The 19466-nt window shown below is 38.1% G+C and overlaps 3 protein-coding genes and 1 long non-coding RNA gene across 4 annotated transcripts in view; 1 reads left to right on the forward strand and 3 right to left on the reverse strand.

The window, feature by feature from the left end:
- LOC134820373 (dihydropteridine reductase-like) overlaps positions 1-19428 on the reverse strand; it is a 95140-nt gene extending 75712 nt beyond the window's left edge. The window contains exon 1 of the mRNA XM_063830741.1: positions 19403-19428. The gene's annotated coding sequence lies outside the window, so the exon portion shown is untranslated. The remainder of the gene's footprint in view (positions 1-19402) is intronic.
- LOC134820374 (large ribosomal subunit protein eL33-like) overlaps positions 1-19434 on the reverse strand; it is a 95599-nt gene extending 76165 nt beyond the window's left edge. The window contains exon 1 of the mRNA XM_063830742.1: positions 19402-19434. The gene's annotated coding sequence lies outside the window, so the exon portion shown is untranslated. The remainder of the gene's footprint in view (positions 1-19401) is intronic.
- LOC134820435 (uncharacterized oxidoreductase YjmC-like) lies at positions 1207-9196 on the forward strand. The gene is given in 10 exon segments (XM_063830818.1): positions 1207-1381; positions 1687-1767; positions 1929-2036; positions 5531-5625; positions 6322-6441; positions 7978-8113; positions 8275-8318; positions 8320-8496; positions 8695-8805; positions 8944-9196. Coding segments are annotated over 10 exon segments (1077 nt in total). The 5' UTR covers positions 1207-1227; the 3' UTR covers positions 8995-9196.
- Positions 4277-4913, reverse strand: LOC134820979 (uncharacterized). The gene is made up of 2 exons (XR_010160958.1): positions 4744-4913; positions 4277-4514 (listed from the first exon to the last, which is right to left on the reverse strand). It is a non-coding gene; the product is annotated as an uncharacterized LOC134820979 (long non-coding RNA).
- Positions 19435-19466: the final 32 nt, after the last annotated feature.

Raw genomic sequence — 19466 nt, forward strand, 5'->3', positions numbered from 1 at the left:
CTCAGCGCGCGGCTCTTGTAGCGCGTACGTCACTTCTTTTTTATTGGTAGTTGGCGTGCACGTGATCTTTTGCGCAACTGTAATTAGTTCTGAACTATCACATAAATGCTAGTCATGTGCGCTCTAACATCCAATAAGAATTCGCACTTTTTTCAGGGCGATGGAGGTCGTAATTCACTCAGCCCGAATAAAAATTCGGCGGAATGACAGGCTGAGTGCCGCCCAGTAAGCTCTATCCAGAGCCCTTGCTGCTTGCGCTTGCAGTGGCTTACTGGGCCGCTTGTATCACGTTGCGACCCCCACGGTCGTTTCACTGACGATACAGGGGGAGCCGCGCACTTCGTGCGCGGCGGGTCATACAACGTATGACAACTGGGCCGCGCTCAGCCTGTCATTCCGCCAAATCTTTATTCTATATGTTAATGAACATAATAGCCTGGGGTCCTCAGGTAACAAGGATTCCTACTCCTACTTGGCTTGTAACTGTTTTACAGTATGTCAATCAATTTTTACTGTTTTAGTTTAAAGTCTTGATGCCGTTACTTTTAATATTAGGGAAGTATGAATAGGGTTATTTTTTGGGGATGCTTTTTGAACTTGTTTGAAATTGTTTGATAAAGTTGTAATTAATAATTTATTAATTTTGGTGGTAAGATATTTATGTTTTGTGTACCATGCTGTAAACTATGTTTTGTGTTAAGTGACATAGGGGTCGTTCTCATATTACGTAATCATCTTGATTGACGATGTCAACCTAACGATCTACGAAGGTGCGATCTACTTCAAAGCAAGAATGATAGATTCCTTTCGGAATCTATTATCACCCCCCCCTCGTAATCATTCGGAAACCCCCTCAGCTCCCACTCGGCTGATTACCTAACTTATCTATTGATTATATCTCTGCTACAATTATCTTTAAAAATTGGCCAAAAACTGATTAATATGTGAATGACCCCTTATTGGTTGGTAACAATGAACGTCCAATCAAAATCCACTGTTTTTATTTATTATAATGACACCATTGACATATATTTTTGTGGTTTCATCCTAACTTTCCATTTCATTAACGTACATTATCCTCATATCAGGATTACAACTACTGTGTATCCAATGAATTATTTGTATATATTTTGCATCCTGGTATCCTAGAATCATGTATTACTGTATCCTGTTTATACCAAAAAATTGTTTTACTCCCTGAACATTCTTAAGTAATACACAGAATTCATGGCCAAGATAGTGACTATAAGAGAAGTGAGAAGATTTATCATACAATCATTGAGAGCAGCCGGTGGAAGAGATGCACAATGTGAAGACCTGGCAGACGTTCTAGTTGCAGCTGATGTACGTGGACATTACAGCCATGGCTTGAATAGACTTGGTAAGAAGTAAGAGAATTAGATTGTTTCATTGTAATTTTGGTTGGATCAATTATTAAAGATTATTCTGGATGATGAAATGACAATATGAAGAGGCTGATGGACAATGATTACCAAAAATATCAGTGGAACTGATTTCATCGGATTTCATATGACCACTGCCGAATGATATCCCAAATGGTCATAATCAATCTTGCTCAATATTAATACGCTCTGAAACCAAGAGATAAGAAATTTTTACACAGCCTTGGAATCATCATATTCCTCCAAAAATTGCATCCTCCAATAGTCATGATTTATTTTACAGAAATGTATTGTGAAGATTATCAGAGAGGTACATCTGACAAAGATGCTTCACCAGTAACAGAAAAAGAGACTGCAGCAACAGGTATATAATGTAGTTTAGTGCATGTTAGAAAGACGATATGTTGTTCACTTAATTTACAATTCAAAAAATTATTTATCAGTTATAAATCCTTGGTATTGTGAATTAAATGTTCTGATTTTGGTTCTGAATTGAACATAGACATTTAAATACAACATTTTCAGCACTAGTGAATGGAAATAATTGTCTAGGAGCAACAGTTGGCAAGTATTGTATGAATCTTGCAATTCAGAAATCCAAAGAAATTGGTGTGGGTGTTGTAACTGCTAAAGGTGAGGAACAAGAGAAGAAGGTTATTGTTTATATGATGCAAGCACTACCTTGACACTATAACCTTTAAATTTCAGAGAAGAAAAATTATATTATCGATGTTAGTATACGAAATTTCAGTTTTCATATTTGTGAAATGTATTATCTCCTGACCTTTGTGATTACACTCTTTTTCGGCCACATGTGTACTAGATGATTTAATTCCAGATATCACTGCTGTAACCATATTTAACGAATGAATACATAACGAACTACGTGTAAATGTTCATTTTAACATTTCGCCCATTGAAAAGGCATATGAACATATTATATTCAGTATACACAAATGAAAATGCTCTTCAAAACCTAATTTAAAACCTAATTCAAAACCTTTCAATACTCTGGCTCCCAAATGTTTCTAATGTAATTCAGTTCAGCAAGAATTTAAGGAACTCCAGCCATGGTATACAGACACAAAATATTGAGATCTGCATTAGAGTTGCCAGTCTGGTGTGCACAACCCACACTCACAGGACTGTTGTTACTGAAGAACTTTGACTTGGAGGAGCAGTAATGGCGCGCAGCTAGACGTGCACTATACTTTCTTATCGTCATCCTGAGTCCCAATATATGGCCGGACTGCATACCGCTCCTCCCCACGTAGCGTGCTGCAGTTTGTGCTAGAGATTCAGCCCAAGGGACATCATAGTCTTCCTGATGACAGCTCTTTAGGTTGTAGTCGATGTAGGAGATGTTTGGTAGTATTCCTGATACTGGGGCTTCTGCGTCCTTTAAATCATCATCTGAGACTTCTGCAATCGGTTTAGAGGATATCTTCATTAGAGTGAACCCAAGAAGGATAGCTATTCGGATGAGTGCTGTTGTCGTGGTCATCTGTAAGGTGTTAGGGAATGTCAAATATTATCTGAATTTACTAATCAGGATGAGAATTTAACCTAAGTTTATTCCTTTTCATTATAGTTAAGATGAGTAGAGTGAAACGTCGAAGTTCAGGCAATGCTAACCATATGTTGACCAAACTGCAGCCGACCATGGCAAATTATTTCAAATAATTAAAAACTATTAAATGAAAGCATGACTAGTGAATGCTATGCAGCCTTAAAGTTTGTTGAATGCTAACTATCCGATGCTTAGAATTTAGTAGATAATTATTCAGTAAATAAACTGGTCCGGAGATTAAAGTTTTGCTGTATTGTCAATATAACATAACAGTCCCAACAACAACAACAAAACTTGATAATGTCAACAATACAAAACATTTTAATGCGGTCTGTTGTACTGTGCCTGCTAAAATAAGGTTTAAAGGTTTATGGCAGAGAAAAAAATTGTCTGGTTTAATTTTAACAGCGTTGGCAACATCATAACGAAGTTAATTGTTGAGATTTGTTACGGAAGAAAAGGTGGGTGTCTAAGATAGGACGCCCACAAAGTCAGAGTTAATAAAAATCCAAAGCTTGGTCCCAAACTAAGATCAGAATAATCTTGGCCAGCAATGAGCCCCCTATTTATTGCCATGGCCAAGAATCATCATGCAGCATGCAGGTGTTAATGGTGATCTTATCATCGAATATCAATTAAAGAGGGTCGGTCCAAGGTCTAATTAAAGCAATTAAAAGCCAATTAATGAAATATCAGCTTTTGAAACAAAACACCGCCACTACTAAGTGAAATTTACTTCGAGTCAGCTGGGAATCGTTAGCTGTTTATTGAATATTTCACCAGGCTGGAGCAGTCAAGTGGAGCAAATTGGTGCTTGGAAAGTAATTAAAAGGGCTAAAGGTTGATATTACTTAAGATACAAATTAGAAGATTGCACAACTAGTGCTCTAGTGAGCTGAGAAAATAACCATGACCCTGACTTTAAACTGATCTCTTGATATCAATGAACAAATATTATCGGGTTGCGATATTTATCTCCGTTTCTATTTCGGATCATGATTTTACGAGGAAAATTGTGGTACAAAATTCATTGATTTGATTAATTCTAGATTTGCTGCATTTGATCAGCTCTCTGAAACTCAGCCATCTGGAACTTAAGATTAGGACACATTGATCATCATACAGGCTGCAGATGGTTAGGTATTCGCAGATAACATATCTTAAGCGGAACCTTTGATCAATTTGTTTTACTTTTAAGGATACAATTTACGTTGATCTGATTAAAAGTCAGATAATATTTACTTAATTAATATTTACTGGGTAAATCACGTTGTTGATAATATGACAAATTGAAACAACTCTCTTTTTCAACAGTAAAAAATATCAATCCACAAATATTGGTCCTAATTGCTAATATAAGCGAAATATAACCCCCTCCTAAGCTCCTAAACTGTGTCCCTCCACTACTTCTTGTCGTATGCGTACCTGCAGTAAACGTACCACTTTCCGTTGTGGTACCGTGAAGAACATGCTGAAGGAGCGCTGTAGGGGTGTTCATTCTTTATAAGAGAAGCAAACTTGGCAAAGAAATCCTCGCATACCTGCGGGAAATGTGTTTTAGACAATTTGAAAATGAAGTCAGATTTTCAACATACATTTCAACCAATATACAATGTACATTATATATAGGGTGTTTATAACGTCGTAGGTATAACGTCGAGATTGTTAGGTAAACCAAAGATATGATCTTATCAAAAACTAGCTGAAAATTCCTCATCAACAAAACAGTCACATCTTGAAAAACGATCCCCAAATACTCAAATAGTATACCTCATATTCGCTAGCTCCATAATTTCCCACAAAGCAATATCCCCCGAATTTAGGGAACTTGTTGTATCCCGGACAGTGTCCGAGCCTCCTGTCCTGACTCAACCAGCTGTCTGTTGTCTTCTTGATCTCCTCGTTCCAGGGTACATGTCCCAGGTTGAAGTTGTTGTTCGTGTTCTAAACAATGCTGGTTAAATGCATGCACTGTTAGATTAGTTGAACTTACCAGGGATAGTCAAGAAAAGCATAGAAATCCTTGGTTTAAGAAGAAACTCAGCAATCTTGTACCTGAATTTAAAACAAAAAGCGAGTAATTCATAACATTTACTGATTTACAAGGTTGGACCTACTTTAGACAACTATCCAGAATGTCTGCACTCTGTCTTGATACCAAGGTAGCAGTCAAGCCACAGGATATGAAACACAGGATCGAGAGAAGAGCGAAGAGGGAAATAGTTGACATGGTTATATCTGGCTGTTAATGAAATTAAATAGTTAACATTAGAATTTGTTCTGAATGATATATAATAATGATATGGGGAATCAATTCGACTGTGTTGAAATGGCTCCAGGGTCGTATGTGGTTATGCAATATGCATATTGCACAAACCTGTAAACCAGTGTTATGTTTCACCGTATGTAGAACTTAATTAACTTTATCAAGGGACGTGAGTGGAAATGTAAAAATGGAAAACATATTCTAATATTGACCGCAGTAGAATGTATTCATTATAAAATATTGTTACACATACCCAAGCTACCATGTGATTACAATTGTGTACCTTTTCAGGTTCAAACCACTTTGGGATTGCTGGGTTTTACGGTCTAATGGCTAAAGAAGCTGGTCTTGTTGGGATCTCCTTAACCAACACCTCTCCTCTTCAGGTACTCAATTCAGGGCTAATACCATGGTTACTAAAGTTACCGTAGTTACTAAAGTTACCATGGTTACTAAAGTTACCATATATGGATATCATGGTTTCCTTAGTTAACATGGTATATATAATATTTTTCCACCGTGAAGAAAAACGCTCAAATTAGGTTTTTTTTTATGTGACTATCGACGTACTCATAACATAAGGCGGCTTCGTCGGCGAGAGCAATATACAACAGATGCGGACTGTTCTTTGAGCACAAATAATCGAACTAAGAGCTTGAATTGATGAACTCATTTCTTAAGAAGTAAAGAAGTAAAGAAACCGACTCCCTATTGTATAACTTATCCGCCATAAACAAAACAATAGATAAGTTTGGGTTTATCGGTTGAGCTCCGAAGGTCCTTATCATCAAAGCGAATGAGATCATCGTATACTTTATTTAATCTCGCCGCACTTAGTAGACCAGATGGTCGATCCCCTGAGAGAAGACTCAGAGATTCAATAAAAGATTTGTAAATAGTATGTTATAATGACTAGCAAACACGTGCAAACTGTCGAGGGCGTGATTACTTTTCACACGTGATTACTTTTCGCACCTACAAATGGTGTTTCTGGAATTATGTTCTAGAAGAAACCCTCAACATTCCTAAACCTTAATTATGAGAACTCTCAATTCTCTTCAGACTGACACTTCAAGTCCTAGGTACCAACCAGGGGTAAAGTTTGTACATTGGGGACAAATCCTATCAGTGTAATCGCCCCAGCCCTGGGGGATGACTATTTCGCTCTGGACATGGCAACTTCAGCTGTTGCCATAGGAAAGGTGGGTAACCGTAGAGATTTAATGTTTTATGTATCCTAGATACCAACACGAGGGAACTAATCCTGTATGAGTATCGGTTTTTGCTCCAGCAACAGATGATAATTATTTTGCTTTGGATATGGCAACGACAACTGAACTTGCACTTGGTAAGGTGAGATGAAAGTATTTGAGGGAAGGTTGTGGCTCACCTCCCCGCAAATATTTGCCCACACATTATATTTTGCTTACGGGGGTCACCTTAAAATTCTTTGTGGGTATTTAGAGAAGTGTAACTGCATTGCCCCAAACTTCAAGCTTGTATAAGGATCAAAAGCCATATTTCGATACATGCAAATGAAGTAAGTTGAACTTTCACAAACAGCAACAAATGAAAACATTCGAGAACCTATAAAAGGTATCACAAAACCCAGGTAACCAATACAGTGACTTGGTCAGTGAAGCTATACATGCAGACCACCTGGTTATACTTTAAAAGAGCCCAAACTATAAAAACTTTATCGAAGCTCCCAATTCGGGGTTTTATCAGAGTGACACTATCGACACCATATGGTCACTTAAATATTGAAATGTTATTATATCACTACCAGATGCGCATCTAATCATGCTAAAAAAGTAAGTTCGTAGTACTCCCATAATCTGCTAAAACCCTTATGATAGGGCTCACAGCTCACACCTGTGCATGAACCAACTATTGGCATTATTCTGAATACGTTAAAAGGGTTATCATGCGTTTAATTCTAGGTGAAACTAATTAATTTAACGTTGCATAATGTTTCGTTTCAATAATGCCATCAAAAATATTACATTGTAAATGGTTGCAACTTGCAGGGATATATTTTCTCATAATCGAGCCCTAAATGATTATACTGTGCTACGTAAAGCTAAGGGAACTGACTCAAAGCTGTCGCCACAAGGTGCCACAAGATGCCACAAGATGCCACCAGATGCGCGGCAGAAGAATCGACAAGTTTATACTTAATAATGTCAAACTGCGTCCTGGACTCCATTTCACCTCGTGGTGACAACATCTGCTTAATCAGATCTACAATCTAATAATCTCCCGGCCCAGGAATTTAAGATGCTTTGTGTGGAGGGAACCTTGACGCTATTGTGTTACAGTTAGATGTTGTGCATTCTGGTGTAACGTCAGAAAAGATCAACTGTGAAATGTTGTGTCATCTTATCAGACCCCACCCTTTTAAAGGAATTTGTATTATTTAATACAAATTCCTTTAAAAGGGTGGGGTCTGATTTATTTATAGATTTGGAAAGGATAATGTGTCGATAATTCTATAATTTATTATTAAACCGAAAATTAAATCAGAGAGACGAATTAATATAAAGAATACTTCGAGGTCTGGGAAACTCGACACATGTTTTGATCAATGATCAGTCCCCGTGCAACTATTATATACATGAATGTTAAAATTCTCGTCAACCTACAAATTTTGAAAGTGCTCGAGACTTCTGCTCTTTACACAGTCATGCTGAATGTTTATGAGGAATTAAAGTTTAAACGTTATTACCACCCTCCAGGTAGAAGTACAGCGGAGGAAAGGAGAGGAGCTACCCGCGGGGTGGGGGTGCGATGTTAACGGTATTGAGGCTAAAGATGCTACAGATGTTATTGTAGATGGTGGTTTGTTTCCTCTCGGTGGACCTGAGATATCTGGTTAGTTGAGTGGAATTGGGGGGGGGGGGGGGGGGGGGGACCATCAAATGCTCTCTTTGACTGAAGTTGAATACTCACCTAGTGACCATCACCGTTACAATTTTAAACATTATTATTATTCAACTTAACTAAATAACTTATAAACTTAATAAGTTCACCAGGTGGTTACAAAGGGTACGGTCTAGCTCTCATGGTTGAAATGTTCTGTGGGCATCCTCTCTGGAGCGCACTGGGGACCTCACATAAGGAAATGGCAAGCGCCCAACGAGACAAGAACTGCTGATCTGGGTCAGTTCTTCATGGCACTGAACCCGGCAGTGTTTGGGGAGGGGTTCAGTGAGAGGTTACAGTTGTTAATGGACTATCACAGGGCTCTAGAACCGGTAAGTGTTGAAATGTTTCGTTGAGTTCTGTTATCGGGCTGATTTTTGGTATTTAATTGTGGCTCCAGCAAAATCGCTGACAATGAGTGTGTACTATATCGGAATTTTTTTAGCATTTTCAGCATTTTTTAGCATTTTTAGCATTTTTAATATATTTAACATTTTAAACATGTTTATTGTTTAATGCATTCCCGTAAGATTGCTGGTGTAGACAGTGTCTTGGTTCCTGGAGACCCTGAGCGGTCACACGAGACACTGTGTCGCGATTCTGGCGGGATTCCTTATCATGAGGCTTTGATTCGAGACATGGTAATGTTAAGTTATATTATGTTAAGTCATATAGTAAGATCTTCAATAGTTTTTTGGAGGACGTTTTGTTAACTCATGTATTTCCATACCTGTACTTTGCAATAAAGTGTACATCGTACTACAATTTGCATATTTCAGGGTATTTTTGCTGAGAAGATAAAAGTAGACCCCATGGAAACTCTGGACTGAGTTACAAAATTAGACCTTTTATTTTTAGTAATAATCTTTAGTAATAATTTTTGTTGAAAAATGTTGATTATTTTAGCACTTCAGTTTTTTAAAGAATGGTATATTCAATTTTTGGATTTATATGAATGATTGATTTTAGAGTGGAAAATTCTATTTTTGAATTTATTAAGATGTTTGATAAAATTTTTATATTATCTGAAGTTATTTTGATTTTTTAATTCTGATTCTGGAATATCGCTTCTCACTGAATAACTCCTCCACATACTATATGCATTTCTCTAAATAAAAATATTGATATAACAAGAGAAACGCAACTGGCAACTCTTGGACGCTAGGAAGATTAGGACTCCTCGGATTATATTAAATACATTTCTTCAGTCAGTATCATTAGAGGTGTTTAGCATCATACCTAATAATGCCAACCAAATTAAACAGGAAAAATGTCAGATCATGGCGAATTGTATAAAATTCATTAGAATTGTTCTACTTTGATAGCTAATTATTTTAGGCATGAATAATGCACAATTTTCATAAAGTCGATAGTTTCGTTCATGATAAAATAACAGTTAAAATAAGATAAAATATGTTTGAAATGCTAATAAATTGAGGTAAACTAATCTTACTAGATTTATGTGTTGATATCTTGGTTAAACTGAGCTGGTAAAGGGGGGAGAGGGAGGGGGGAGAGGGAGGGAGGGGGGGGGGGGGCCTGGGGGGATGTTTTTATCCTTCAAACATTGGCCAATCAAATCATACATGTCTTTAAAAAGATATAAAAAGTAATGATGCTGGTACTGAATGAAACATACCTATCTGTGGCACGAAGAAAAGTACTGCTCCCTCCAGAGCGACAGAAGAGTGAAACCTCATCTTGTAAACATCTCTTGTCTGATGAAAACAGGGTTCAGACCACTCCATACTTCTCACATGTGGGTAGTAGTCTTCAAGCATTGGATGTTTACCTGGGGAAGCATTGGATGTTTACCTGAGGAAGCATTAGATGTTTACCTGGGGAAGCATTGGATGTTTACCTGAGGAAGCATTAGATGTTTACCTGGGGAAGCATTGGATGTTTACCTGGGGAAGCATTGGATGTTTACCTGGGGAAGCATTAGATGTTTACCTGGGGAAGCATTGGATGTTTACCTGAGGAAGCATTAGATGTTTACCTGGGGAAGCATTGGATGTTTACCTGGAGAAGCATTGGATGTTTACCTGAGGAAGCATTAGATGTTTACCTGGAGAAGCATTGGATGTTTACCTGGAGAAGCATTGGATGTTTACCTGGGGAAGCATTGGATGTTTACCTGGAGAAGCATTGGATGTTACCCTGGAGAAGCATTGGATGTTTACCTGAGGAAGCATTGGATGTTTACCTGGAGAAGCATTGGATGTTTACCTGGAGAAGCATTGGATGTTTACCTGGGGAAGCATTGGATGTTTACCTGGAGAAGCATTGGATGTTTACCTGAGGAAGCATTAGATGTTTACCTGGGGAAGCATTGGATGTTTACCTGGGGAAGCATTGGATGTTTACCTGGGGAAGCATTGGATGTTTACCTGAGGAAGCATTAGATGTTTACCTGGGGAAGCATTAGATGTTTACCTGGGGAAGCATTGGATGTTTACCTGGGGAAGCATTAGATGTTTACCTGGGGAAGCATTGGATGTTTACCTGGGGAAGCATTGGATGTTTACCTTGGAGAAGCATTGGATGTTTACCTGGGGAAGCATTGGATGTTTACCTGGGGAAGCATTGGATGTTTACCTGGAGAAGCATTGGATGTTTACCTGGAGAAGCATTGGATGTTTACCTGGGGAAGCATTGGATGTTTACCTGGAGAAGCATTGGATGTTTACCTGGAGAAGCATTGGATGTTTACCTGGAGAAGCATTGGATGTTTACCTGGAGAAGCATTGGATGTTTACCTGGGGAAGCATTGGATGTTTACCTGGAGAAGCATTGGATGTTTACCTGGAGAAGCATTGGATGTTTACCTGGGGAAGCATTGGATGTTTACCTGGAGAAGCATTGGATGTTTACCTGGAGAAGCATTGGATGTTTACCTGGGGAAGCATTGGATGTTTACCTGGAGAAGCATTGGATGTTTACCTGAGGAAGCATTAGATGTTTACCTGGGGAAGCATTGGATGTTTACCTGGGGAAGCATTGGATGTTTACCTGGGGAAGCATTGGATGTTTACCTGAGGAAGCATTAGATGTCTACCTGGGGAAGCATTAGATGTTTACCTGGGGAAGCATTGGATGTTTACCTGGGGAAGCATTAGATGTTTACCTGGGGAAGCATTGGATGTTTACCTGGGGAAGCATTGGATGTTTACCTTGGAGAAGCATTGGATGTTTACCTGGGGAAGCATTGGATGTTTACCTGGGGAAGCATTGGATGTTTACCTGGGGAAGCATTGGATGTTTACCTGGAGAAGCATTGGATGTTTACCTGGGGAAGCATTTACCTGGAGAAGCATTGGATGTTTACCTGGGGAAGCATTGGATGTTTACCTGGAGAAGCATTGGATGTTTACCTGGGGAAGCATTGGATGTTTACCTGGAGAAGCATTTACCTGGAGAAGCATTGGATGTTTACCTGGGGAAGCATTGGATGTTTACCTGGAGAAGCATTGGATGTTTACCTGGGGAAGCATTGGATGTTTACCTGGAGAAGCATTGGATGTTTACCTGGAGAAGCATTGGATGTTTACCTGGGGAAGCATTGGATGTTTACCTGGAGAAGCATTGGATGTTTACCTGGAGAAGCATTGGATGTTTACCTGGAGAAGCATTGGATGTTTACCTGGAGAAGCATTGGATGTTTACCTGGGGAAGTATTGGATGTTTACCTGGAGAAGCATTGGATGTTTACCTGGAGAAGCATCGGATGTTTACCTGGGGAAGCATTGGATGTTTACCTGGAGAAGCATTGGATGTTTACCTGGAGAAGCATTGGATGTTTACCTGGGGAAGCATTGGATGTTTACCTGGAGAAGCATTGGATGTTTACCTGAGGAAGCATTAGATGTTTACCTGGGGAAGCATTGGATGTTTACCTGGGGAAGCATTGGATGTTTACCTGGGAAGCATTGGATGTTTACCTGAGGAAGCATTAGATGTTTACCTGGGGAAGCATTAGATGTTTACCTGGGGAAGCATTGGATGTTTACCTGGGGAAGCATTAGATGTTTACCTGGGGAAGCATTGGATGTTTACCTGGGGAAGCATTGGATGTTTACCTTGGAGAAGCATTGGATGTTTACCTGGGGAAGCATTGGATGTTTACCTGGGGAAGCATTAGATGTTTACCTGGGGAAGCATTGGATGTTTACCTGGGGAAGCATTGGATGTTTACCTTGGAGAAGCATTGGATGTTTACCTGGGGAAGCATTGGATGTTTACCTGGAGAAGCATTGGATGTTTACCTGAGGAAGCATTAGATGTTTACCTGGGGAAGCATTGGATGTTTACCTGAGGAAGCATTAGATGTTTACCTGGGGAAGCATTGGATGTTTACCCTGGAGAAGCATCTTGCATTACTGGTCATTAATCCGGAGAGAATTAACTTAATAATAATCGGTTTCTTATTTTACATTCTACAGAACAGAAAAATTGTCAATATTTCATCCCGAATGGTAGTCTTACCATTGATAGTCAGCCATAGGAATTGATCCGAAACGTCTATTACGACGTGCGCTGTATCTCCAGTCACTATACTCTCCGTTAGTATATTTCGTGTCATGAAGCAGTTAGTGAAGTCGTGACCAAATCTTATTTGTTGGCTAGGATAGTCATAAAATATGAAAAAATCCTCCAGAGTTCCTGTAAAATTAATATGGTGATATGTGAACGTTTTTGTTGCTGAAACATCTGCTTATTCGTAGACGAAAATAATACCACACTTTAACTCTATAATAAAGATAATTGTAAGATAAATAGCTCCTATATGATAAGTCTAATAAAAATCTAACCCAAATCATTTAAAAAAGAGATCGTCTGAACTGATGTTGGGCCGGGATTCCTCTTATATTTAATCTCGATACGTCCCTTATTGAATCGAAGTTCTCTAAGATCGGTTTCACATTCTTCAGCTTCACAGTTGATAAATTGGTTCCCTGTATAATTTTGTAAGTATAGAATATTATTTATTAGTATAGAAAATGCTATGTAAAAAATAAACTCTCCCAAGTAAGTCGGTAAGTAACCATTAGTAAGTAACCATTAGTTAGTAACCAGTAAGTAAGTAACCATTAGTAAGTAACCTGTAAGTAACCAGTAAGTAAGTAACCAGTAAGTAAGTAACCAGTAAGTAAAGAAGTAAGTAACCATTAGTAAGTAACCATTAGTAAGTAACCAGTAAGTAAATAACCAGTAAGTAAGTAACCAGTAAGTAAAGAAGTAAGTAACCATTAGTAAGTAACCATTAGTAAGTAACCAGTAAGTAAGTAACCAGTAAGTAAGTAACCAGTAAGTAAAGAAGTAAGTAACCATTAGTAAGTAACCATTAGTAAGTAACCAGTAAGTAAGTAACCAGTAAGTAAGTAACCAGTAAGTAAGTAACCAGTAAGTAAGTAACCAGTAAGTAAGTAACCAGTAAGTAAGTAACCGCTAAGTAAGTAACCAGTAAGTAAGTAACCGCTAAGTAAGTAACCAGTAAGTAACCATATAGTACAGAGTATGCTCTACCAGCTCGGTACAATATAAGATCACAAGTTTACTTACATGATCTTGTTGACGTTGAGGTGACTATTAGCCCTCCTAGCAGTAACAACGCTGTAAATACCATCTCCTGGCACACAGAGAGTTAGAGATATTATTTCTAGAAACTGTGAGTTTAAATGCAAATAATCATGAAGGCTGGCAAAAGCTATTTATGATTAAATGATGTCCGAAGAGTATTTGTATGCCTTTTGAATCGTAAAAAGCCCATTTCTTTTGTTTTAAATAGCTTTATCCATGATACCAATACATGTCAATTTCCTAAAGTCTGTATATTATAATGCTTAGTTGTTATAAACGGTTGAGTTCGGAATAAAAAAATGTTTTTAACCACTTAAATAAAAACGATCGACAGTCAACCTGTTTTGCTTCTTGTTGAACGCTATCCAATTGAATACACTCATACATGAAGCAGTCGGCAGAAACAAGTTGGAGTAATATTAATAAGATTATGCCTTGCTCAACTTGATCGTAGAGTGTGTTCTAGAAATAAAACCAAAGACCACAAAGCAGGACCACAAATCAGGAACCCTCTGCTTGCAATTAATAAAAAATTATACAGGGTGGGCCAAAAGTCAGTGTGCAAACGTTGGCCTTAATAGCTCAGTCACTGAGTGCCCAATTGAAATACTTCCTTCTGGTATGACTTAGTACCACCACTGGTTCGAGGAATTTGTCAACTTGACAAAATATTCGCGTTCATTTTTTTCAAATGGAGGTTCATTTTCACATTTTGTTGATAGTTTGGATAATCGGATCAAGCTAAATGTTATTGAATTGTGTTTGGCCATTCGAATTACGTTTGCCCTGAAAGAATGAGAGTTCTAGCTTCTCAGATGACTGAGATATGAAGCATAACAAGCTTGTTCATTACGTGTGATCAGGTGATTGGTTTACCTAATCACGTGATAAGGTGACCCCGTTAACTACCCCGTTAAACATTATGGGAATTGTTAAGGGTGCCCAATTAAGGTGTCGTGTCACATGTGTCACATAGTCACCCAGTCAATTTGTTAACGAGATACACAAAATGCTTGTTAACTTCGTCATTTCTAATCCGTTTTGCCTCATTTTTTCAGATCATATGCAACATTTGATAATCTACCGTCTCTAAAAAAATTAGGCGTTCAGGATTTTCAGAGAAAACAATATAGGTGTTTTAATATTGAATGGGCGTGGTCTAAAATATTCGAATTTTCAAATTTTGACGACGGAATCCTCGAACCAGTAAGTACAGTATGCCATCTGCAAAGCAACAGCTCTCAAATATAAAACTCAGCGGAGGTATAAGACCCAACGTTTGCACACTGACTTTTGGCCCACCCTGTATATAATATAATTTTTATTATATATATATACACGATATAAATAAGCCCAAATGATAGAAGTTTAAACGAAATGGGTATGCGTCAATGCGTGCTGCAGTCCGACACGTACTAAAGTTCGACACGTACTAAAGTTCGACACGTACCGAAGTTCGACACGTACCGAAGTTCGACACGTACCGAAGTTCGACAAGAGAACATCAACTGTGTAGATTGTAGAACGGGATATTCATAGGGATAAATGTTGTATATTAGATTAACTTTAAATTAATTGAGTTTTTTCATTGACCAATCTGGAGTCACTTTGATAATTTGATAATTGTTAGTAGTTTGTGAATCGCATGATATGTGTCATCACGATTCACAAATCACTGAGCACCAGAGTGATTGCTTAAGATAAGGAGATGATGGATCTAAGAATAAAATAACTGTCAAACCTTGACCGTTTATAAACGGTAGAGTGAATTTGAATTTATATAACTGTCTCCAAGATGCAGTTAACTGTCACCTAGATGCAGTTAGGCCTAACGCCTAATTTAGGCCTATAAATTTAGGCCTAACGCCAAAGTTAGGCCTACGACGAACGTTTAACATTTAAATAATTGCTACATATAAATGCAAATTCATAAATTCAAATTCCACATGTTTTTTATGAAATGGAAATGTGACGGTTGCTAGTTTTATGATAAATATATGTATGTTCAGCTAAAGGGTGGTCCTTGTTACGTTGCACATAATTTATGATAATTGATAAATCAGAGGATAAATTAACTGGGGACCCCAGGCTATTATATCCACCAGCGGGCTATATTTGCACCAGCAGGCCCTCGCAGCCCGCGAGTTAGAAGACCTGATATATCCCGGCCCGCTGTTACAGCCCGCTGATATAGCAGGAGCCCGCTATACCATCGGGCGATATATATATATATATCGCCGCGAGGGCGCGGGCGATATAAATATCCGCCCGCTAGGCTGTGTGGATATATATATTGTAGTTACTTTAATGATATAATTTCTCAGAATTGATGTAAATAAACGATGCAAAGACTTTCGAAGATCTAATCACAACCGCTTTCTTTTATTGTGTAGAAGTCCAGCCATGAAATATATATATATATATATTTATGTTCATAATCATAGAGATTCGGTGGAATGACAGGCTGAGCGCCGCCCAGTAAAAGATAAAAAGAGACCCGATGGTTCATTTCGACGTACGATGCAACTAGGTCATCCGTATCCTTGACTTTAGGGGTCGTTCACATTTTACGTAATCATGTTTTGGAACAGTTTTACACCCCCCTCTCCGTAATCAGTTTTACACATAGCTATTGTGTCAAAATTACACTAGCGTAATCATTCGGAAACCCCCCCCCCCCTCAGCTGATTACGTAATATGTGAACGACCCCTTATGCTCCATGCCACGTACCTTTAAAAGCACCATATCATTACATTCAGCAGACCTATGTTAAACTTAATGGATGTTGTTGCTTGCGGCGGTGGCTGTCGTTCTTGGTTCCTAAGGGATTGCGAGAAATAACTTGGATTCAAGAGGTCTGGATTGCGCCAGGATCATTGATATTCTTATAAAATATAACTACATATACCCATAATATTCCTTATATACGCTATTTATAAATACTCCTTCAATAAGAGTGACAGTCTATCATTAGTCACTCATACGTTAGCAACCTAGAGCTTAGCTGGACGCCTTTATGACAAGGCTACTAACTTAACAAAGCCTTAAATATCGTGGGTGGTATCAAATCGGGTTTTCTATATTCTCGCCATGACAAAAATAACGAAATATATGTCATTCTTGTCATAATACCGATAATGGTCTTTGTCGGTGTTTTAAATTCACAATTTTCAGTCACTCATTCAATTTTTATGAGACAGAAGATCATGTTAGTTGTCGTTCACATATTACTGAATAATAAAATCCATCCGCGATAAACACTCTATAAACACTCTATAAACACTCTATAAACACTCTATAAACACTCTATAAACACTCTATAAACACTCTATAAACACTCTATAAACACTCTATAAACACTCTATAAACACTCTAACCATACAATCCATAGTTAATATTTGATTAAAGAGGAAGTATCTGTTATTAGATAGGTAAATTTACAAAATATATCCATAACGAGATTTAGTTGTTGATAATTGATATCTTGGTTAAACTGAGCTGGTAAAGTGGAAGGCGATGGGGGGGGGGGGGGGGGGGGGGGGGGTATTTATCGTTCAAACATTGGCCAATCATGTTTTAAAAATGATATTGGTACTGAATTAAACATACCTATCTGTTAAACGAGGAAGAGTACTGCTCCCTCCAGAGCGACAGAAGAGTAAAACTTCATCTTGTAAACGTCTTTTGTCTTATGAAAACAGTGGTCATACTGCGCCATATCTCTCACATACGGATTACGCATAGGATACTCATCAGTTCTTGGATCTTTACCTTAGGGAAGCATCTTGCTTTACTGATCATTAAATTGAGGAAAGAAAAATAGCATATTAATCGTTTTCTTATTTTACATTTTACAGAACAGAAAAATTATTAATATTTTATCACTAATGGAAAAAAGCGGTTCAAAGTCTTACCATTGATAGTCAGCCAAATGAATTGATCCGAAAGGTCTATTATGACGTGCGCTGTATCTCCAGTGACTTTACTCTCTGCTGGCATGTCTTCTGTCACTAAGCACCCTGAGTAGGCGTGCCCAATTCTTGTTCTCTGGCTAGGATAGTCAAAAAATGAGACAAATTCCTCCAGAGTTCCTGTAAAATTAGTATGGTGTTATGTGAAAGTGTTTGTTGCTGGAACATTTGTTCATTCGTAGACGAAATTGATTACGGGGGTTGAAATTTCGGACAAACGGGGGGCAGTATCGAGATAGCCCGACCACTGGTCCGCGGACCACTGTCCGCGGACCACTGTCTGCGGACCACTGTCTGCGGACCACTGTCTACCAGATCATATTACTGTATATTAACAGTATCCCCTGAATCAAGCAGGGTTCACATCATCCCCTGAATCAAGCAGGGTTCACATCATCGCACGCGAATTCCAATCAGCGGTGGTGTCAAGGAAGGAAGTCTCGAGCATTCTCTAGGGAGGCGGTGGGTCCATTAATTTCGTCCATTAGACAGAAGAGTACCATGTCAGGAATTGGAATAGTTGTTGTTGTTGATGATGGCAACTGATAATACTTCACCAAAAACGAACGACTTATATACCACATTTTAATCGTAATCATTTATTTCATTGAGCAATCAATATTATTCGTAACTAATTATATCCGAGAGACCACATTTGAATCGTAATCAATAGTTTGATCCAGTAATTTACTACGCTACAATTAATTATGCTAGTCGTAACTAATTGCATCCAAGATACCATACATACCATTCATATGATCTGGTAACCAATCAACTATTCACAAACACCTGTTGCTTGATTCAGGGGATACTGTTATTATACAGTAATATGATCTGGTAGACAGGTGTCCGCGGACAGTGGTCCGCGGACCAGTGGTCGGGCTATCTCGATACTGCCAAACGGGGTGATATGAAAATCCGAGATTTAGGCGGACGTCCTAATTAGATGGCCCCCTGAGTAAATAAAACCTAACAAGAAATATATGTATGATAAGTCTAATCAAAATCTAACCCAAATCTAACCCAAATCTAACCCAAATCTAACCCAAATCATTGAAGAAAGAGATCGTCTGAGTTGATTCTGATCCGGGATTTCTCTTATATTTAAACTCGATACGTCTCTTATTGAATCGAAATTCTCTAAGATCGGTTTCACATTCTTCAGCTTCACAGTTGATAAATTGGTTCCCTGTATAATTTTGTTAGTATAGAATATTATTTATTAGTATTGAAAATACTATGTAAAAAATGAACTCTCCTAATTCAGTAAGTAACCAGTAAGTACTAACCAGTAAGTAAGTGGTTAACCCTAACCACAAGTTTACTTACATGATCTTGTTGACGTTGAGGTGACTATTAGCGCTCCTAACAACGCTGTACATATCATCTCCTGGCACATGATAGTAACTAATTAGAGATGAGATATTAAATGAGTTTAAATGTAATTAAACGTGAAGTCTGACACGAGCCCTTTAATATGATGTTGCACTATTCTATTTATAATATTTTCCGGAAATTATTTCACCGAAAAGTCGTGGACACTGGTAACTGATAATTTCCCGCAAGGGTTACCAGAGTATTATGAAGACTGATATCTGGATATTATCCGGTTGGAAGAGACAAGGACAAGTGAAACAAGGAAGTTAGGAGTAAGGGCAAATTTTCGGCGTCAACGCCATCTTCAGGCTCAAATTATTTGTTATATAGTAGTGTTGAAAGTATTAAAAATTTTAATACTTTTAATACTTTC

Source organism: Bolinopsis microptera, chromosome 9, assembly GCF_026151205.1.
Source record: "Bolinopsis microptera isolate Bmic1 chromosome 9, MBARI_Bmic_1.0, whole genome shotgun sequence".
Classification (NCBI taxonomy): Eukaryota; Metazoa; Ctenophora; class Tentaculata; order Lobata; family Bolinopsidae; genus Bolinopsis; species Bolinopsis microptera.